Below are 19,605 nucleotides of genomic sequence, written 5' to 3' on the forward strand. Positions count from 1 at the left end.
CAGCGTGTTCCTTGCCTCACTGTTTCTTTCCCCGTAAACTCTATAGTCTGTACAGAGCTGCTCTAAGTTGACCTGTCCTCCTTAGAGCTAAGGGTAAAAGAAATTGATTGGCAGTTTTGGTCTTGTAGTTTGTTCTCACTCAGAGAAGTTCTCCATTCTGCACACAGTCTTTTAAAAAGTCATCTTTTTTTAAGAGTAATTATTTCCTTTATTATTAAAAACCAGCTTTTTCCTCCCATATGTTAATAAATTTATTATTAACATATTATTAACATGTTATTACTAATAAGTGGTTTCCTACCCAATTCTAATGAAAGGTAAACCGGATACTCTCAGCAGGAGAGATACATTTCTTAGAACTGATTATCTGGAAATAAAAATCTTCTGGTGAAATGGTGAATGATTTCTATGCATCTGTTAAATGCATGCTAATACCCCTCTGAATTCCAAGCTTGCAATCATCATGTGGCTAAAATCTTTATAAATCCCTGTAAGGTGAAGTGATGGTACCCTGTTGAATAGCACGATGATGAAATTCAACCTCATAAGACTTCGAACAAACATTGGGTTGACCAACAGTTTCATTCAGGTTTTCTGAAAGATGTTACAGAAAAACCCAAATGAACTTTTTGGCCAACCCAATAGAAGGTTTATACTAAGTGAGAGTGAAGAGCAGTTAAATATTCAGTCAGTGATTCTCAGCACCAGGCGTGTTAGTGGGGAAAGTAGTAATGACCGTCCCCACCAGGAACATGTCACAATATTTTGGGGGGCAAGTTAAGGTAAAAGCACCTATTAATTCACATACATTTATAGGGTTCACCTCTCCCAATGAAAGATTTTTTTTCTAGGACATTTTAGCACCCACATATAGTATGACAACACCAGAAAAAAAAATTAATTGAAGACAATTGTACTAATATATATATATATATATATATATATATATATATATATATATATACACACACACACATTAGTTAATGAGATACTTCTTTCTCATCTACTCTAAATTTCAGGTTTGGATTACCAATGCTGTAAGTTTATATCTTATTATTGTCTATTGGAATCATGAATCTAGCCATATTATATAGATAAGTACTTCATTCTGCATTGTTTTAGCTAGTGAGAAAGCAAGTGAACACATTAGGTGAATACACACCCATGAATTGCTTCAACAGCATGTGGTAAAACCTTAAAAATAGTTTTCATAACTTTTATGTACGTTGAGGATAGAGCACTTACATTTTTTTAAGTTGAAAACTATAGGGGCTAAAACAATGATTTGGGACTAGGTAATTTGTGGAGGTGACACTATTTCTCCTAAAACATGGAGAATGGGGGCATCCTTAATTAATTGGAGGAGGGGCTGGGTCCCAGTGGGAGTTCTAAGCTGCTGCCATGGACATGGGCCTCCCTTGAGACTGATGTGTATCTCATCCTTGGGATGGGATAGATGACCATCTTAGACAGGGGAAAATATGAGCAATCATCCAACCTCCAGAAAATCACCGAGGGCTTCTTCTTTCCTCTGTCAAGCAATAAGTCACAGATTAAATCTGGACAGAGATAAGTAAGGTCAAGCCAGCAGCAGAGTGCAGTGTGGCATGAGCCTGTCCCAGCTGGGGAGACTCTTTATACACCTGTGCGGGGCAGACATTAGAAAACTCTGAACTCATGACCCAGGGAATACTGAGGCAGGGTAAGGTGGCTTATCAAAATCTGGGAGGATTAAGTGAAATTCTGCATACTGAACATTATCCCCAAGAAAGTCTCTCTAACATCAAAGACAGAGACAACAATAAACCCTGCAAGAAAAGCAACAGAGAGGAAACCAAGGTAATCCAGTGAGCAGAAGACAACTTTTAAACAATATGTGAAGAGATAAGAAAAACTCTCACATCCATGAAACAAGAGCAAGTTTCTAGGAAAGAAACTATCAGAGAACCAAAAGCTCTTGGAAATTAAAAACATGATCAACTTTTCAACAGAAAGGCTGGAAGAGAGAGCTAAAGAAATCTTCCAGGAAATTTATTTAAAAGAGGGAAAGAAATTGCGGGGTGGGGGAGGTGAGAGAGATAAGAAAATTAAGGATTCATCTGTGAAGTTCTAAAAAACAGGAGTTCCAGAAAATGAGGGAAAAAAAAATAAAAGACGCCAACACATGTCTTCTTTAGTTAAAGCTTATACTACCTAACAAATGAATAGTGCTTATTTTTGACTTAAAAACAAACAAAAAACCCAAAAAGTCATTTTACATCATTTCCACCTTTACAAAAATAACTCAAGAGGAGAATTTTTGAAGTATAAACAGGGTTTTAATATTTGTTGAAGTAAACAATTTAAGAGTTGAGAGTTAGCAGCTCACAACCCCACTAGCAAGCATCTGAGTGAAACTTTCTAACTGGCAGCGGTGACGACTTGCCCTTATCAAGAGATGTGCAAATTCTGGGACAGGACAGACTGCACTGCCATGGATGGGCTGTTACTTATCAGTTGCCCTGTTGTGTGGCCCTTCCTATCTATTCTAGATGCCAAAAGGCTGTCCGCACGCTCTTGTCCAAATTCCACGTCCTGTGTTTTGTTTTGTTGCAAAAACTGAGCAAATGTTTACTGAACAATTACTAGGATTATGACCTTGTCCCTATCCTGTAGTTTGGCCATAGTCCACATTCTATCCACATACGGGCCCCTTCCCTCATTAGAGAGCACAAACCTCAGGTGCTTTCTTTAGTCCCTGCCTTCTTCTGATGTTCACTTGTTCACTTGTGTCCATCTGTCCCTGCCTCTTCTCACCCCTTCCCTCAGAGCCCTGATGATCAGACTCCTTAAAGAACTCTTCCCTCAACTGGAGACATCAGGTGTCCTAGGGATCCTCAAAGAGTCTGAAATTTCATATGGCTTGGATAAATTCATTTTGCAATGCAACTACGTGTTTTTTATTGGCCTTCCTAACAACTTCAGAAGTGAGAACACTCCCATCTCCTACAAACTCGTTTTTGAAAAACCTTTCTCAGGGATGACTCAAAATAATAGACCTCCCAGAAGGATAATGCTTATTTGTGATATCACTTATTTGAACTATGTAAAGAATGAATCACAGTGACATACATTCTAAATTCTGCGATAAATGGGACTATGGTTGATTTTTTGCATTCACTGTTTAGAAGGAAAACTCAGATTGTATCTTCCAGAGAGCGCTTTAATATAAAGAATCGACTCTGAATCATCTGTGAATGATTATGGTGCACATAACAATATAATTTTCTCAAGTATCTATGCATGAACATGTGTTGCTTTTGTAATAGAAAGCTAAATATGTTATTTTAAAATTTTGTGCATAAATGAAAATTAAAAAGGAGAAAGATTTAATAAGCACTTGGTGGCTTGTTGGTTATGCCATATCATCAAAATGTGACTTAACTTTTGGAACCAATTAATCATTCCTCTTGTGATAGCTGAATCCACAGCCTTAAAGAATTCCGTGTATTTCTCTAGAACTTCTCTCTAAAGAACTAAAGAGGCTTTATTGACATCCTTTTCTTAGTCCTCTCAGCATTTTTTGAGGAAAGTGGAATTATTTCTCTTCTACAGATGAAAAAACGTGTAAAGAAATGAAGTGGCATGTTTAAGATTATTCAGCCAGCCATTGACCTGGGAAGAGAACACAGGTATCCATAGCTTAATAAATACTTTATCAACTGCCTCTATTTTCACTGGAGGAAAGGGTACAGTCAATATAAGTTTAGATACTAAAGATGTCTTACTATCGTCTAAACACTGACAGTTGTATTTCAGAACTTTCCAGAAAGCAGAACTTTGCTTTCAAAAGGACATGAGGGCAAAAGCTTGGCACCGCTAAACGTTACCAAAGTCTTCAGTATGATTTGTTTTATTTTCTGAAGAGACATTTAGCTTGAGAAATAGGCCGTCTGACTTTTAAATAATCCAAAGTGGTGCCCAATAATACTCACACTTCTGCTGTAGAAGGTAGATTTCTTGAATAGCATGCAAATCATATTTTCTCAAATACAGGTGATCTTCAAGCAGGACTCATGAAATCAACTAGGAAACCTGGACTCTGGGAATGAGTAGGCAGAAAGTGGTTCGAGAACTTTCAAGAGCCAGGTTCACAGGAGAAAGGCTCTGAGCAAAATGCGTTGTATTCCTGGTCTTGCTATTATCAACTTCTGAGATAATTCAAAAATGAATTAGTTTTCCTGTATGAAATCAATATATTAACATTGACTATACTGTTCCTATGAATACTTTCATATTCTCAGATTTGTTTTTATGCATTTTATAAAGCCACCAAATTTTTTATTACTTTTATCAGCCTGTGTGTTACTTACCGAGCCATTACGATCTACATTAGAGATTTCAGGTTGCTCTGTAAAATTTGAGCCTCCCAAATAAAACTCTGATTAAAAGTCTCGGCTGTTTTTTTTTTTTTTTTTTCAATTGTAGACAGAACTGGAGGAGGTGAGAGGAACATGCACTGAGATTCCTGAGTAACTCCGCTCCAGATCCTCAATGGAAATAATCATACTTCATACACGTACAGATAAAACGCTAAGCTCCTACTGTGTTGCTCTGTGTTCATATCAGGCTTTCTTAAGAAATTCTGGTATATTATCCACATTTGGGAGAGAGGGAAAAAGAACCTCAGAAATGTTCAGAAACCCACCCAAGTTCATGGAGCTGAGTCTATCTGAAATCAAATCCATAATCTGTTTATTACACCCTTCTAGCTTCCAGAAAGGGATTTGGTGGTGCTCCTCCTAATACAGGGGCCGCTTGTGAATAACTTCCCTCGTCATGCAAATGTATAACTAACTCACTTTCTCACTTCCTTGACTGTATATACTTCAAGTGATAAATTTGGTGATACTTTACATAAAAACTTTGAGTTTCGTTTTCAAATACTAAAAAAAAGAAAGGTAAATAATATTTCCAAACTAGAGTGGATTTTTTTTTTTTAGAAGTCAGGTTTTTCTTCTAGTATTGGAACAGATCATGACTTTCCTCGGTGGAGATCAGATGAATGGCTGGCTTGCACTTGGCTATAGGTTATATGAGAGATATGACTCTTGAAATGCCAGAATCACACTAAAGCCCGTGAGATGATGGCACTGAGAAAGGCACCTGAGAACGGAGGCCAGTGAAAGGAAACTCAGACTTGTATCTCCGATCACACATACTTTGAAGAACAAAATACCTGAGAGAAATACTAGACAAATCCCCAGCATCATTACATTTTCCTTTTCTTGTTTTTAAACCATCCTCATTCCACATAGGTGAATTTTTCTAAAGTTAAAAGGGACTCCGTAAGGGAGACTGGGAGTAAGACTGAGTCCCAGCCAGGGGTCTCTACTTGCCAGCTGGTAGCCTTGTGTACGTCTTTAAGCCTCGGTGTTCCTGTAAAATGAGGGAGTTGCACAGACCACCTTTGCGTTTCATTTACAACAGTCCATGACTCTAAAAGGCCTATGAAGCCAGGGAAGGTCAGTTTTAACAGACTAAAGCTGGCTGGGGAGAAACCTGCAAATGTGAGGGCTACTTCCTAAGAGACAAGGGATAATCCCAGCTTGCCCTGGAGACGGGGACAGAAAGGGGAAGCGTGGAGGAGGGTCTTGAGTTAACATTTGGGAAGGACACTCAGCTGGGTGTCAGAGGCCAAGACTAGTGTGTGTCCTGCCCTAGAGGTGTGTGTGTCTGGGAGGGGTGTGTGTGCAGACTTGACAACTACTGTTTGCATTTTTTTCCAAAGTCAGGATCCTTTCAGAAAAACATTCACGTAATGTATGTTTAGCATCTCCTGTTTGAGAATACACACCAGAACAAAAAGTTATTATGACTTTTCTTTGAAATGAACGTTTAAAAAGGAATCATCATGGCATTTACATGCATATGAAAACTTGCCATGCGTGCAAGAGGCGTCATTTATTCAGTCTGTCTGTAATGTTTGATTTGTAAGGTCTGCAGGTATTCATTTGCAGACCTCTTGTAGTAAATCGGCAGCAGCGCCTAGGTCAGAAATCAAGGGATTAGGCTGATTTTCAGTGTTATGAGTCCAGCCTTAGTTTTAATTATTATTTTTCTTGTTTTCCCCCTCTTTCCCCCCTTCCGTCACCATCAAGCTGTTTCTCTGGGTCACTGCCTAAGCCCCTGCAGCCCTGGAGCTGCGCAAGCTGATAGGAAGTCTTCAGACTGGCAATGCCTTGAGGAGAAGCTGAAATCCTGACAGTTGGATCACAACTTGCCCAGAGAAATGAAAGGCCCCATTAGATTACCTTTAGAATGGTGCAATGGAAGTACCATTTGTGTTGGGTGTCAAAGTCAACACTAGATCTACTTTCATTAGCATCAAATGGATGCACAAGTCTCCAATAAGTTGATTTGAGAGACTAGGCTATCCCTGCTTGAGATCCAAGGCTGATTAGCAAGGTTCGGCTGACCACGTGATCAGGTTAAACTCAGGCAACATTCCGAAGCAGTCCATAACTACTGAAGAGTGAGAGGCATGGAAGTTGGACATAAAATAAAAAAGTAAAAAAATAAAATGCTGCCAATGCTTACCTATCTGATTGAAAACTACTGGAATCAGAATTAGTTGACTGACAGGCATTCCAAAGCAGATTTTGAAGTCATAATAAGAGTTTAATTTATAAGGGGCATGGTGTTTAAAGCTTCAAGCAAATAACACTAACAAGCAATAGTTATTCATGCTGAAATCTCTTCTACCTTTACATTAATCAGAATGGCAATAAACATCAGTGGCTATTGCTGGGAGTGGTGAGGATGTAACTAAAGCCTCAAGTCCAGGATCACAGCTTAATTCTAAGGCATAGAGATAGGATCTATAAATTCCACTTTGGAATACAACAAAGGATATCCCCATATTGCTACTAAGTGTTTTACTATTATGCATGACTCCTTGAAAGTGGAATTTATAAATACCCTATTGCGAGGAGTAATTTTAGGCCAATCAGCCATAGTATGACAATAATATCTAGCAAAGAAGGAAGAGAAAGAACAAGTGGGGCCTTTTGTCTTTAAATTTAATTAACATGACCTTCCTTATTCTTTTGAAAAGAAAATCCAGGAAAAAATTTTGAGTTTCACTTTAAAAAGGTCTACAATATTATGTTTTAATTAAAATTGCATAAACTTCCCTATGAATATTGAATTTTTAAAAGCCTAGCCAGTGACAGTACATTATTAAAAGCTGCATCACTTATGTCAAAGAAATTAGTACTTGATTTTTAGAGATTCATTATCAAGTTCTTAAATGATCAGTATCCTGAAACTCAAATTCAAATAATCTTAATACTTCAGTTACCCAAAGCAGAAGAGTAATGTACATTAACCGCAACGAAGTTCGATGACCTCCGAAGTGCTGAAACGCTTAGAAAAAAACCTGTACTTTTATTTACCTGAAAAACCTTAAAAAAAAAAAAAAGTTCTGACAAAAACTTAATACCTCGCCAAAATCAATTGCTCCTCACCCTTCCCTCCATTCCACAAATGCTTGTGACCCAAACTTGTAAAGTCTCTCACTTTTTGTGAACCACTCCAAGTTCATGCCTTAAAAGGAGGAAGCAAATATTCTTTACTTGGTGCGAACTCTGAATCAGTCATTCATGTCTCAGATAATCCTATTTTCACGGCACGTTCTGGTTTTAGGTCGGTTCCCCCTTTCTCTTTCTTTCTTTACTTTCTTTTGTTGTTATTGGGGGTGGTGTACGGAGGAAGTCAAAGTCCCTTACACCGTTTACTAAAAATTGTGAACAGTTATCACTAACGAGTAGAAACAGACAACGGGAGATTTCAAATAAAATAACACGCACTCTCAACCCCCCAGAGGGAAAAACAACAAAACAAGCACACACAAACTTGGGCTGTTCCAGCACATCCGCAAAGGAGGCAGAGGTGCGTGAGCCCGAGAGAAGCCGCGGGGCCTCCCCCCTCCAGGCCCGCAGGTGGCTCGCGGCGAGCGCCGCAGACAACAATGGCTAGGATGGGCTTTGCCTGCGTCGCCAGTTTGCTGTGTCGGCCCCTGCCCAGAAAAACAGAACAGAAAGAGAAGCGTTCGTGAGGCGACGGAGAAGGCATTCCCTCTCCAAAGCCTAATCTCTATCTGATTCCCCTTCGCGGTCCACAAATGAACCTGCCACCAATCAAGTTCCTGCGCAAGTTCTTTTCTTTCCCGCAGCCCCTCCACCTGCCGGGGCGGTGCTCTGCGCACCCCAGGCCTCCCTCTGGCGACCCCCCGCTGGCTGCAGCAAAAATGGGGCGCTTCGGCTGGGCGGGGGCGGGCGGCTGCCGCGGATCCGGCCAGCTACCGCTGCAGCTTGGTGGCCTCCGATTGGCCACGACGCGGGCGGGGAAGCTCGGCGGAGGAGGGAGGCGGGGGCGAGGGCGGCGGCGGCGGGAGGAGATCCGAGCGGGGAGCGGGCTGCGCAGCCAGGCAGCTCGCGGGGCGGGCGAGCGCGGGGAGACCGGCGGCGGCATCTCGCCCTGGTCGCGCTCGCGGAGGACGAGCGGGGCGCGCAGGCGGCGGCGGCGGGGGTTGGGGCGGCGCGCGCGAGTGAGCGGCGCGGGGCGAGAACCGGCGGGCGGGTTCCCGGCGGGCGGGAACCAGCAGGGGCAGCCGCGGCGGCAGCTACGCGGGACGGAGCCGCGGCGGGAGCGGCCGCGCCGGCCCCTGGCCTCACCCCCGCGGGTCGAGGCCAGAGAACAGTCTCCAACTCTCCCAGGGACCGGAAAGGGGAGCCCAGAAGGGGTCCTCAGCCCACACGCAGCGGGGGCGGCGGGACAGCTGCCCTTTGTGGGCGCAGCGCTCACGGCCCGAAGCGCCCTCCCCGCGGCGCTCTCGCCGCCGTCTTCGTCGTGCCGAGCGGCCCTGGAGAGGGAACCCGGAGGAAGCAAAACCCCGAGACCGAAACCTCGCGTTGCGGAGCTCCTGGGGAGTGCCAGCCGCTCTTCTTCCACCTCCGCATCCTCCACCGGCCAAGGTCCCCGCCGCCTGCATCCCTCCTGGCTTCCGCTGCGCTTTGGGCAGAGCAGAGCAGCCGGCGCTGCCACCGCGGCCACACACGCACACACACACACACACACTCACACTGACACCCTCACGCGCACGCCCGCCTTCTCCCCCGCCCCCTCCCCAGCTCCTTGATCTCTCGGTCTGTTTTATTACTCGTGTTGCGAGTCCCGCGGACTCCGCGGCCCGCTATTTGTCATCAGCTCTCTCTCCATTGGCGGGGAGCGGGGAGCAGCGGCGAAGGGGGTGGGGTGGGGAGGGGAAGGGAAGGGGGTGGAAACTGCCTGGAGCCGTCTCTCCGCGCCGCTGTTGGTGCTGCCGCCGCTGCTGCCGCCGCCGCCGCCGCCTCCGGCTCCTCGCTCGGCCCCTCTCCGCCTCCATGTGCCGGATAGTGGGAGCGCCGCGGACCCTGCTGCCGCTGCTGGCGGCCCTGCTTCAGGTACGCGGCGGTCCCCGCGGGCCGGGCCGCGGGCGGGGTGGGGCGGGCGGCGCCGGGTCCCTTTGTTCCCCGCGCCGCTGCGGGGCCCGGCTGCGCACCCGGGAAGGGAGTTGCCGCACCGCGCGGACGGGAGCTGCGCAGACACGAGGCTTGGGCAGGGCGCAAGGGCAGGGCTGCCGGAGCCAGCCGGTCTCCCGCACCTCTCTTGGCGGGTCCCGAAGGGGCCGATCGCGGGCCCCCTCTGCTCCTGCGGGGTCAGGCGAGCTCGCGGGGGGGGGGGTGTCCCTAGGCAACAGAAAGGTGAGGTAGGATAGCACGCCGGTTTTGCAGTTTTCTGCGCTTCTCGCCCTTAGCATTGAACTTTGCTCCATTTTTTGTTTGTTTGTTTATTTCTGCAGGGATGGGTTGCGAGTTTGCAGCAGGAATTCTCACTCTGGTATCTTAGTTACGGGACTTGCCTCCACCCCACCTCACCCTGGCACCCGCGCGCCTCCCGGTGCCCGAGGGCTCCACCGTCCTATTGTCTTTACCCCAGCTTAGAGTTGCTTCTTATTTTTGTTTTCCTGCCCTCAGAATTTTTTTTTGAGTCGGTCCTACCTGAAAAGAAAACCTCGCCCCCTAGCCCCGAAGAGTCTACGCGGGTCGGCGCCTCCGCACCCAGCCCCTGGCCCCGCACGCCCCTTATCCCGCCGGGCGGGGAGAAGTTCCGTTACTCGGCTATTATTCTTCTCCTGTCCGGCTGCCTCTGCCCTGCGTGCGTCCTGGGGGCGCCTTTACCGGGAGCTTCCGCACTTTTCAAGCCTTCGGGAGAGCGCTAGACAGCCTTTCCCTGCAGTCGGTACCGGGAGGCTCCTCCGCGGCAGGAAGCACCTGCTTCAGGCTGGTCGCAGCCTCCCTCCCCACTCCGCGCCGCCCATCCCCAGCCCGGCCGAGCGCCCAACTTTCCCGCGGCGTCCGCCCGGAGGATGTCCCGAGGCCCCTCCCGGCTGGCCAGTCGGGTCTTGTGAAGCGACGCCACGCGCCGCGGCTGCGACACCCGCGCTGGGCGGGGTCCGGGCGGGGGTCGCGAGTCTGCTCCCGCGGGCGGCGGGGGCCCCAAGCAGCTGCGGGAGAGGGGCGTGTCCGCCTTCACTGTAGGGCAGGATCTTCAGGGGAATCCGCCCGATGGGCCCCCAGCGCACCGCCGACGGCTAGGGGTGGCCGGCCGGTGGCCGCTCCAAAAAGTGCGGGCGCGGCTTGCAAGTGCCGCTGCGACCGGGGCAGGGACAGATGGTGCGGATCGCCCCTCTCTGTGGTCTGCGTGAGTCAGGGCCTGGCGCGCTCCGGCCGCGGGCGCCGGGGGCTGGATCGGGCTGGCGCCCGCGGTCTCTCACACTCCCTCCCGCCGCCCCCTAGAGGGGTGTGGGCCGCGGCTGCGCCGAGCCCTGTCCATGGTGCGCCGGCTCCGCGCTCTCCTCCCCCGGGTCCAGCTCTACCTACTTTCCGGCTTTCTCCCTCCCACTGGCTCCCGGGCCGCCCGGGTCCCGCCGTTCCTTTCTCCTTTCTTGGGTTTCTCCTTTTGTTCTTATCATCTCCAGCTGGTCTTTTTCTCTCCCCTTCTCCCATTCGCCAGTCCGCCCCCCCTCCCCCGCCCCCCTTCTCTCTCCTGACTCGGGGGTTTCAAAACTGTTAAACTAGACATTTTGGCCTCTGCACTTTTGGGGAGTGGATGGAATTTCTTCTAACTTGGGGGAGGAGACCTGCCAGTCACTTGCTAACAAAAGTACCTCCTGTTATAAAACCGCCCTTTATTCTTGGAGCGCACACTCATTCTTTCACCTCCTGTCACTTCATTTATTGTTTCTTCTTTTAAAATGGGGTTTCTTGAGGAGGTTCGGCTGAATGGGGAAGAAGGAGAAAAGTGCTACTTCAAGTGTTTGAAGTTAAGGGGAAAGCAAGATATACTTAACCCTGTGGACATCAGATTTTTTTAAAAAAACAAATATGTCATAGATTAAACAAATCTCACTTTAAAAAACATTATGTTTTGGATATCATGGCATGGTCTGACTTATTTACAGGCAACTTATAATAAGTCCTAAGAGTGAGTCCAGCAGTGGATGGTATGCTTACCAACTTTTTGATCTGAAAGTAAGTTTTAATTGAATACTGTGCAGTGAAGTTAGGACAGGAGGAGACGTTTGTTGGTCGCTGATAACTTGGGACTGAAGTGTGTACCACTGGAGCAATCTCATTTCCTCTTTGAGTCATCTGCCTTGAAACCAGGTGTGGATTTTGTAGGTCATTGTCTTTTATTTCCTTAAGCATTTTAAAAATATATCATTTATAAACGTCAAATCACGCCCTTTCCTTTTTCCATTTTGTGTTCTTTCTCAGTTTCTTCCAAGCCAATGTCATGTTGACTTTTATAAACCTCGAGGAAAGGGGAGATTAAAACTTTGTCATCAAGTTGTTTGGCTTATTCACGGGTTCGAGTCAAGCAATAACATTGAGTGATTTGCAAGGTCATTAGAAGTGGAAGCAGAGCAGTTTATGCAACATGAGTTTTAGGGTTAAGTGCACCTTGTGGATTGTGTACACTGAGATTGGAAATGACTTTGTGCTAATGGTCTGCTTTACACACCAGAATAACACAGATCTATCTGCAAGGTGAAAATGGCCCCTCTGGAGTCATCTGCTATTAAAAGTCTAGGTTTTTGTTTGTTTGTTTGTTCATTTGTTTTCAGGCCAGACTAAGGAGTCACGAGTTTTAGAAAAGAGAATGAGTAGGTTATTGGTGTAGATACAGAGCCGCCTTATTTTTTCAGACCAGTTAAAGAAGAATAATTGAATATTCAAAAGGACTTTATGCCTTTAATTAACTGAAGTGTTCTTTTACTTGGAACACTTCTTTTTTTTCACTTTGAGAGAGTCTTTACTAGTTGAGTTATTCTGTTACCTAGATTTACATAATTCTAGTCAATTTTGCATATTATGATATTCAGCTTTAAGATTTTCTCTATTCTTCCTCATTTTAGCTTGAGGCATTAGCATCGTCCTATTTTTAAAAAAAGCAGAATTTGAGCATTAAACTTCACTGATCAAGGGATATCACAAAGTTATGACAAGCTTTCCTTTTAAATTATACAAGTGACTTTCAAATCCTTAAATCGGTTTATCATCAGGAATAAAAACCAATTTTACTTTTACTACCCATCCAGTAATGAATAGATTAGAAGCCTGCTTTGTTTTTCTAGTTCACATTTTAATTGCATAGCTGCATTGTTCTAATTTAGATATGTTTGTATGGGTTATGAAGCATCAAGGACACCTCCTTAAGGTTCACAGATATTCTAGATTCTTAGTCTTACTGCATTGGTTCTGCTTTCAACCCTGGATGAGGATGTATGAAAAAAGATGCACAAACCATATGTGATTTTCACCTATTAAGTATAGACTTTCAAGGCATTAATATTCAACACATGAAATGTAAAAAAAAGCTTTGTTTTAGAATGTGGAAGATCTAGGATACAATAATCATTTTAAGTATAGACCATATATGTATTCAGCATGTTTATTTGATTTTTAACACCTTTGTAACAAATTCCTATGGAAGTAAGGAGAATTAACATAGTTGATGTTCACAGTTTATTCCACTTATGCGTCTCTGCCCTTTTTTAAACTTGTGTCATGTGGCCATTACTAACAGTGGTACATTGCACATGTTCTAGGTGTGATTTGAAAAATAATTTGTGTATCCTAAAATATTATTATAAGCATATTTTAAAATTATATATATATACATATACATAAATTAAAATTATATATAAGTTTTTAGGCCTTAATTGCAAGTTCAAAATTTACTTACAAAGTAGACTTTCATACCTTCATCAGAGTCTACCCTGACCTTCTTCTAAAAGTTTGAACTGAGATTTTAAGGGGAAATTCTTTTAGATAGTTTGTATTTTTTTACATGTAGAGACTCAATTCTTCTTGGAACAGATTATTTTGGTGACAGTGTATTGCACCAAACTGTCCTTAATTTCTGTTTTCGTTAAAAGTCTTCAATTCTTAAATCTGTTGTGCCTCATTAAGCTTTAGGGTTATTAATTGGGAAATGTCAAGACTTAAAGCAACAGTTAATCTTGCTTTAAAACGCCTTCAAAAAAATTCTGATCCCCATCGTGTTTTCAGAGGGATAGTCTCAAGTTAGAAGAGTGATTTTTAAAAAAAATCAGCTGTTATTTAAGAAATGTAGTGTTTGTATGTACTTTCTATGGTTTTGCCGAAGTTAACATTATTCAAATTTGCTCTTTTGGCTCAAATACAAAAATTAATCAAGTTTAAGCACTGCACAGACTTGTGGTGAATTTCATCAGCCATTTAAAAAATATGATAGATTTGGAATTTGGGTTTTGTTATTTGAGTAATTATTTCACATCTGCCATGAGTACACCTTCTAGAATCTATTTTCAAGTTGGGTTAAGAACTTTAAGCTGAAACATAATTTGTACCAACAAATCATTACGCCTCACATTTCTGTTTTTTCCTTCTACAAACTTATTTTTGTTTGAATTTCTCAGTAAATTATGCCAGTTAATTTGAGCGGATGCTAGTCTTTGTATATTTAACTAAATGTAGATAAGTTTTAAATTAAACAAACCTATTCATGCCAGGGAGGAAGTATATACAGATAAATATTGTAGTAAGAGCTACATCTTCTGCATATACCAAGTGATGAGTTTAAAGTAGGCAGAAGGTGAATTCAGGATCTCAATGGGACCTTTTGAAAAATTTGAACTTAAAGATGATGATTTGTGTTACAATCGAGCTTTTAAGCTCTATTTTAGATTATGCATAAATACTGCTCAGTTTTTCTGTCTTACTCTTTTTAGGACCCAGTGTACTTCCTTGTCTGAGCTTCCAACTGTACTTACAGCACCCAGGCTCTTGGGGTGCATATATATACGCAGTAGTATGTTCAGGACTGGTATCTACACGTGTCCCCTGCAACATTTACCACAATTTGGCATGAACTGTCAATTGATAGTTAATTGATAACTTTGTGTGTGTCATCCAAGGTGGTTTGGGCACAAAGAGTATAATAACTTTGTTCTGTGCAAGTGAGCTGCCCTGACATAGTGTCAAGGTCAAGAGCTAGTGTCAAGGGCAGAAAGCCTGGGGTTCTAATCCGGTCCAGATGTAGTTTAGTCTCTTAAACTCTGCTGACCTCATTTTCCTCAATAATAAAACCTTGGGCCTGGTTGGATTAGTTGATCTCTAAGGGACTTTCTAGTTCTGTGACTCTTGGGGCTGCTTAAAATATCCCAAAATGATTCCTTTTCAAAGACTTTGGAATGACTTTAATAACTAACCTGAAATGCAGGGATTTTCAGGTACTCAGAGTGATAGAGTATGATTTTTGAGGGCTACTGACAATAGTTTATCATATATGATAGCATATCATTCAGCATTAAGAATATAGCTCTTTTGGATGGACCTAGAGATTATCATGTTAAGTGAAATAAGTCAGACAGAGAAAGACAAATATATGATATCACTTATATGTGGAATCTAAAAAAAATGCAAATGAACTTATTTGCAAAACAGAAATAGACTCACAGACATAGAAAACAAACTTATGGTTACCAAAGGCAAAAGCAGGAAGAGATAAATTAGGAGTTTGGGATTAACATATACACACTACTATGTATAAAATAGATAAACAACAAGGACCTACTATATAGCATAGGGCACTGTATTCAGTAGCTTGTAATAACCTATTAAGGAAAAGAATCTGAAGAAGCACTTATATACATATATATATGGATGGATGTTTAACTGAATCACTTTTTGCTGTACACCTGAAACTAACACAACATTGTAAATTAATAATAAACAATAGTTATTTTTAAAAAAAGAATATGGCCTCTTGACCTAGCAAGTTCTTCTCTAGTCATTTTTACAGATATGTCTGTATTCATGATGTATGCATGATGTATATATTTACACATACAGGGATATGCATTGAAGCATTGTTTATAATTACAAAAGATCAGATTAGATGGTCTCTGAAAGTCCAGTCGGAACTGATTTAATAAATTATGGAGTAATGTGCCATCAGATTTGAGAACCCCTGCTGTGTGGAACAAAACATTTTAGTTCTACTTCCAGTTCAAGAAAATTATTGTTAAACCACCTAATGTTTTGGCATAATCGCTAGGTACCTACCTAGAAAAGCTTCAGGGAAGGACAGCCAAAATCATCAGTGGGATTTCAAGGCCTCTGAATGAAGAGGAATTGGACATAGACCACAGAGAGAAGCTATAACTGAAGAACAGAAAATCAAGCAGAGTAGAAATAAGATGAAGATGACCTACACTAACACTAGAACATCCTAAAGTTGGGTTGAGAACAACCTGTAGCGGGCTGAGCTTATAAGTAAGTCCAAGGAAGATTGGCTAAATTCAATGGGTAGTTATGTAATAGATAGTTTCCATGTTGTGTCATGGAATGACCACACTGTGCTGAGTTATCTGTGCCCGAGAGATTATACTAGTTGGTTAAACCATTAAGATATCTCTTACATTCTCTTGACTGATTGAACATTTAATTTTTCACCTGTTCTGATAGTGAAAAGGTAGTCTAAAGTGGACCTTACTAGTACCTAGAACTTGAGATGCAGAAGAATGTTTAGTATTAGAATCGGATGTTTTGGTCTACAGCCTCAAGTAAGATATTTAACTTTCTCAAGTAGCATTGGGAGAATTAGTGGTGTAATGCTTTTAAAACAGCCTGAGTCACTTAAAAGGAGGTGTTATTATAAATATAATATGGCATTCATAATTGAGTAACTTGGAGAAGTATTTGATCCATGATCTGTTCTTAGATTTTCTTTTGCAAATTATACCTACCTATACTAAAAATAAATAAATAAATCCTGGAGTAATAGTGTACTTCTGTACTACTATATATTGTAATTTTAATATTGTTTTTTATGTTAATTTTAAAAATTAACTTGACCATAGCATACTTATGTATGACCATATAGTTTTATATTTTTATGGTCTTAGCTTTAATGTTGGTTTTTGTGTTTTTTAAAAAATTGTACTTGACCATCATAATTTAAAACATTCATGTGGAGTTTCCCCACCCCCATTCTGTATATAATTTAGTGTTTTGGTGGATTAAGGAATTAGTAAAAAAAAAAAAAAATTAAAGGATCATAATTTGGAATCTTTATTATTCCAGAAATATTGGAACTAGAAATGTGAAATGACTCTCTTTATCCTCATTATTAAAATAAATTTTGAGTTTATTCAACTTTCTTCTGTTGCATTAAATATCAAAATTTGTAAAATACTGGCAAAGGGAAATCTAAATTGTAGGGACAGGGAATAGTTCAGTGGTTTCTGGGGCTGGATATGGATGGAGACAAGAGAATGGTTACAAAGGGGCATGAGGGAATTTTGGGGGTGACAGGAATGCTCTAGATCTTGATGGTGGTGGTTAGGTGAAGGTATAATTTTCGAAACTCATTGAACTATACTCTTAAAATGGATGCATTTTATTGTATGTAAATTATACCACAATGAAATTGGTTAAAATACAAATGACAATTCACACATTAAAAAAAAAAGTATCGAAATTCGTATTACTGCTTCCAGTAAGGATTCTAAGGAATGCCCTTTCTGTGTTTTTTTTTTCCCATATGCAGTTCTAAGACATTTCACAATTTATTTTATTTTTAGTAATAATCAGTAGGTCATTCATATAAGTCAGAAGAGCACACACGCCAGATAAAAAACTATTTGAAACTTTAGATATTTGCTGTCATCTCTTCAAATATTTTTTTTTAAAACCAACGTCTGGTAGTACTAAACCTTAAGAATGAAATAAGTTTATTGCAGGGAAGGAAACTAACATGTTACCTCAGTTAATTATTTCTATAACCTTGTAACATAGGTGGTTTTATTTCCATTTTAGAGACTATCAAAGAGGGAGTCAGACAGCCTGAGTATTTATTGTGAGAATCCATAGTAGAACCATATCTGGTTATAGCAGAGTTAAGCCTGACCAAGGCCCAAGGTGTTTTCCCTCCACCAGGCTGGGACCCTTTTAATATGATATTCAGGGAATGAATATCGAATTAGAGGGAAATTTCAATTCCTCACTACTGAGTTTATAAGGTTTTTGTAAAGTAGTTAACTTTTGAGTTACATTCTCTATTTAATTTTGACCTTAAATTGTTTGATTTATTTTGGCATCTGAAACCAAAATTGAATGCTTGGTTAAGATTTTCATTCTTTTTTTTTTTTTTTTTTAAATATGTTCTCTTAGAGAAAGAAGAAAGAAATCTTAGGTAAATGATTCATAATCAGTTTTATGATGTTCTTCAAATTGTCTTGATCAACAAATAATGTGTTGGTAAGTACTCAAAAAACAATTTTTTGTGTGTGAATCTGGAACTTAAAATACTTTCTAAGAGCCAAGAAAGCCTCACGCTACGCATGGTGGTTTTTGTTTTTTGGGTTTTTTTTTGAAACTGTGTTTTTTCAGTGTTCTTTTCTGTAAAAGTAAATTCAAGAGATTCTATCACTGTGTTAAAATATTTTAATGTTTAGTGGCACATTTTCCATTTTGAATAATTTAAATTACTTCTCCCACAAATGAAATCAGTTCACATCTTTTAAAAATATATACGTCCACATCTACAACAGGTTTTTTGTGTGACTGTTTTGTGGCGTGACTGAGTACACACTGATTTGTTTGCTGCCCAAAAAGCCTAGAACTATTTTGTTTGTAACTTGACCTATTGTTGGTGGGTGGATACACTTGGCTTGACTATAATAGCAAACAAAATGTCTCTTAGTTGGTTGGGGAGCTGTTAAGCGAACTCTGAAATAAATCACTTAAAAAACATTAAACTTATTAAGTTAAAGGCTATGATTTAATCCCTGTGCTTAACACAAATCTTTAATAAATCAGAGGCTGTGACTACTTTAATTTTTCTTCTTTTGTTGTCTTAATTGGCTAACACAACAGTTCAAAGTCTGCAGTTCATTCTTTATGGCTTTCTGGTCCAGTTAGTAAAGAAAAGTGTGTTTTGTGCAACCAAAATATTAGTCTTTCACAGCTCCTTTGGTACCCACCCCCACAAGAGCAACTCCAAGATTGGGTTCTCATGTCTTGCTTCTCATATTATATTTCAGGAAATTCAAAATTTAAATTTCACACACACTCACTCACTCTTTATGAAAAGTATCAAATGTGTACGGGACAGTGCACGTATAAGTGAATAGCCTGCTGAGTGTTCATTAATTGATCATAGTATTTAATCAGCATCCAGTCAAGACACAGCATTACCAGCATCCCAGGGGTACCCTCTCCAAAGTCAGCCATCTCTTCAATGGTAATTATTTACTTGACTTCTAATAGCATAGATCAGTTTAGCTTATTCCCGTACTTTATGAAGTCATACACTGTATACCGTTTTGTAGCTGGCATCTTTCACTCAATTTGTAGAATCATCTGTATATTTGTATCTTATATATTTTTTAATAGTCACAAAATTAAGAAAGGCTCGTGGACTCTATAGAAGGATCTGGGGGATTAAGGAAGGTGAAAACTGAGTTAAAAACAAAAATAAAAACAGGCTGTTTTCATTGCAGCTAAAGGTCACTTCAGTGTTTATGGTGTCAAACTACGAAACACCTTTTGTGGATTTTCCTACCTAGATATCTTCTTCTTTAGTTCTGGTAAATTGGCAATATTGTTTCACCAAAAACCAAAGACATTTGGAATTTAGTAAGGTACAGCTTTTCTTGCCCTTCCGTATATCAGAAGGAGGGTGGAGACAAAGCACTAAATATCTTTTCGACTTGAAGTCTTCAAGCAGAAGGTTTGGGTGTTAAGACTAATCTTTTCAGTGATGCTTCTTAATACCTCCTCTGAGCTTCCTAGTGACCCACTTCTCAATGAGGCCCTACCCAGATTTGTTTTTAATTAATTTTTATTGGAGTATAGTTGCTTTGCAACGTTGTGTTAGTTTCTACTGTACAGCAAAATGAATCAGCCATACGTATATATTTATCCCCTTTTTGGATTTCTTTCCCATCTAGGTCACCACAGTGCATTAAGT

General features: G+C 41.5%; 1 protein-coding gene and 1 long non-coding RNA gene across 2 annotated transcripts in view; one reads left to right on the forward strand and one right to left on the reverse strand.

The window, feature by feature from the left end:
• LOC309610902 overlaps nt 1-19,605 on the reverse strand; it is a 913,322-nt gene that overhangs the window by 458,935 nt on the left and 434,782 nt on the right. The gene's annotated exons all lie outside the window — the stretch shown is intronic.
• Nucleotides 9,346-19,605, forward strand: part of CDH2 (cadherin 2) — a 213,813-nt gene continuing 203,553 nt past the window's right edge. Inside the window, exon 1 of the mRNA XM_082354202.1 lies at nt 9,346-9,485. Coding sequence (XP_082210328.1) covers nt 9,426-9,485 — 60 coding nt within the window. The 5' untranslated portion in view covers nt 9,346-9,425. The remainder of the gene's footprint in view (nt 9,486-19,605) is intronic.

The sequence above is a fragment of the Balaenoptera borealis genome, assembly GCF_965194805.1.
Source record: "Balaenoptera borealis genome assembly, chromosome: 14".
Taxonomy (NCBI): domain Eukaryota; kingdom Metazoa; phylum Chordata; class Mammalia; order Artiodactyla; family Balaenopteridae; genus Balaenoptera; species Balaenoptera borealis.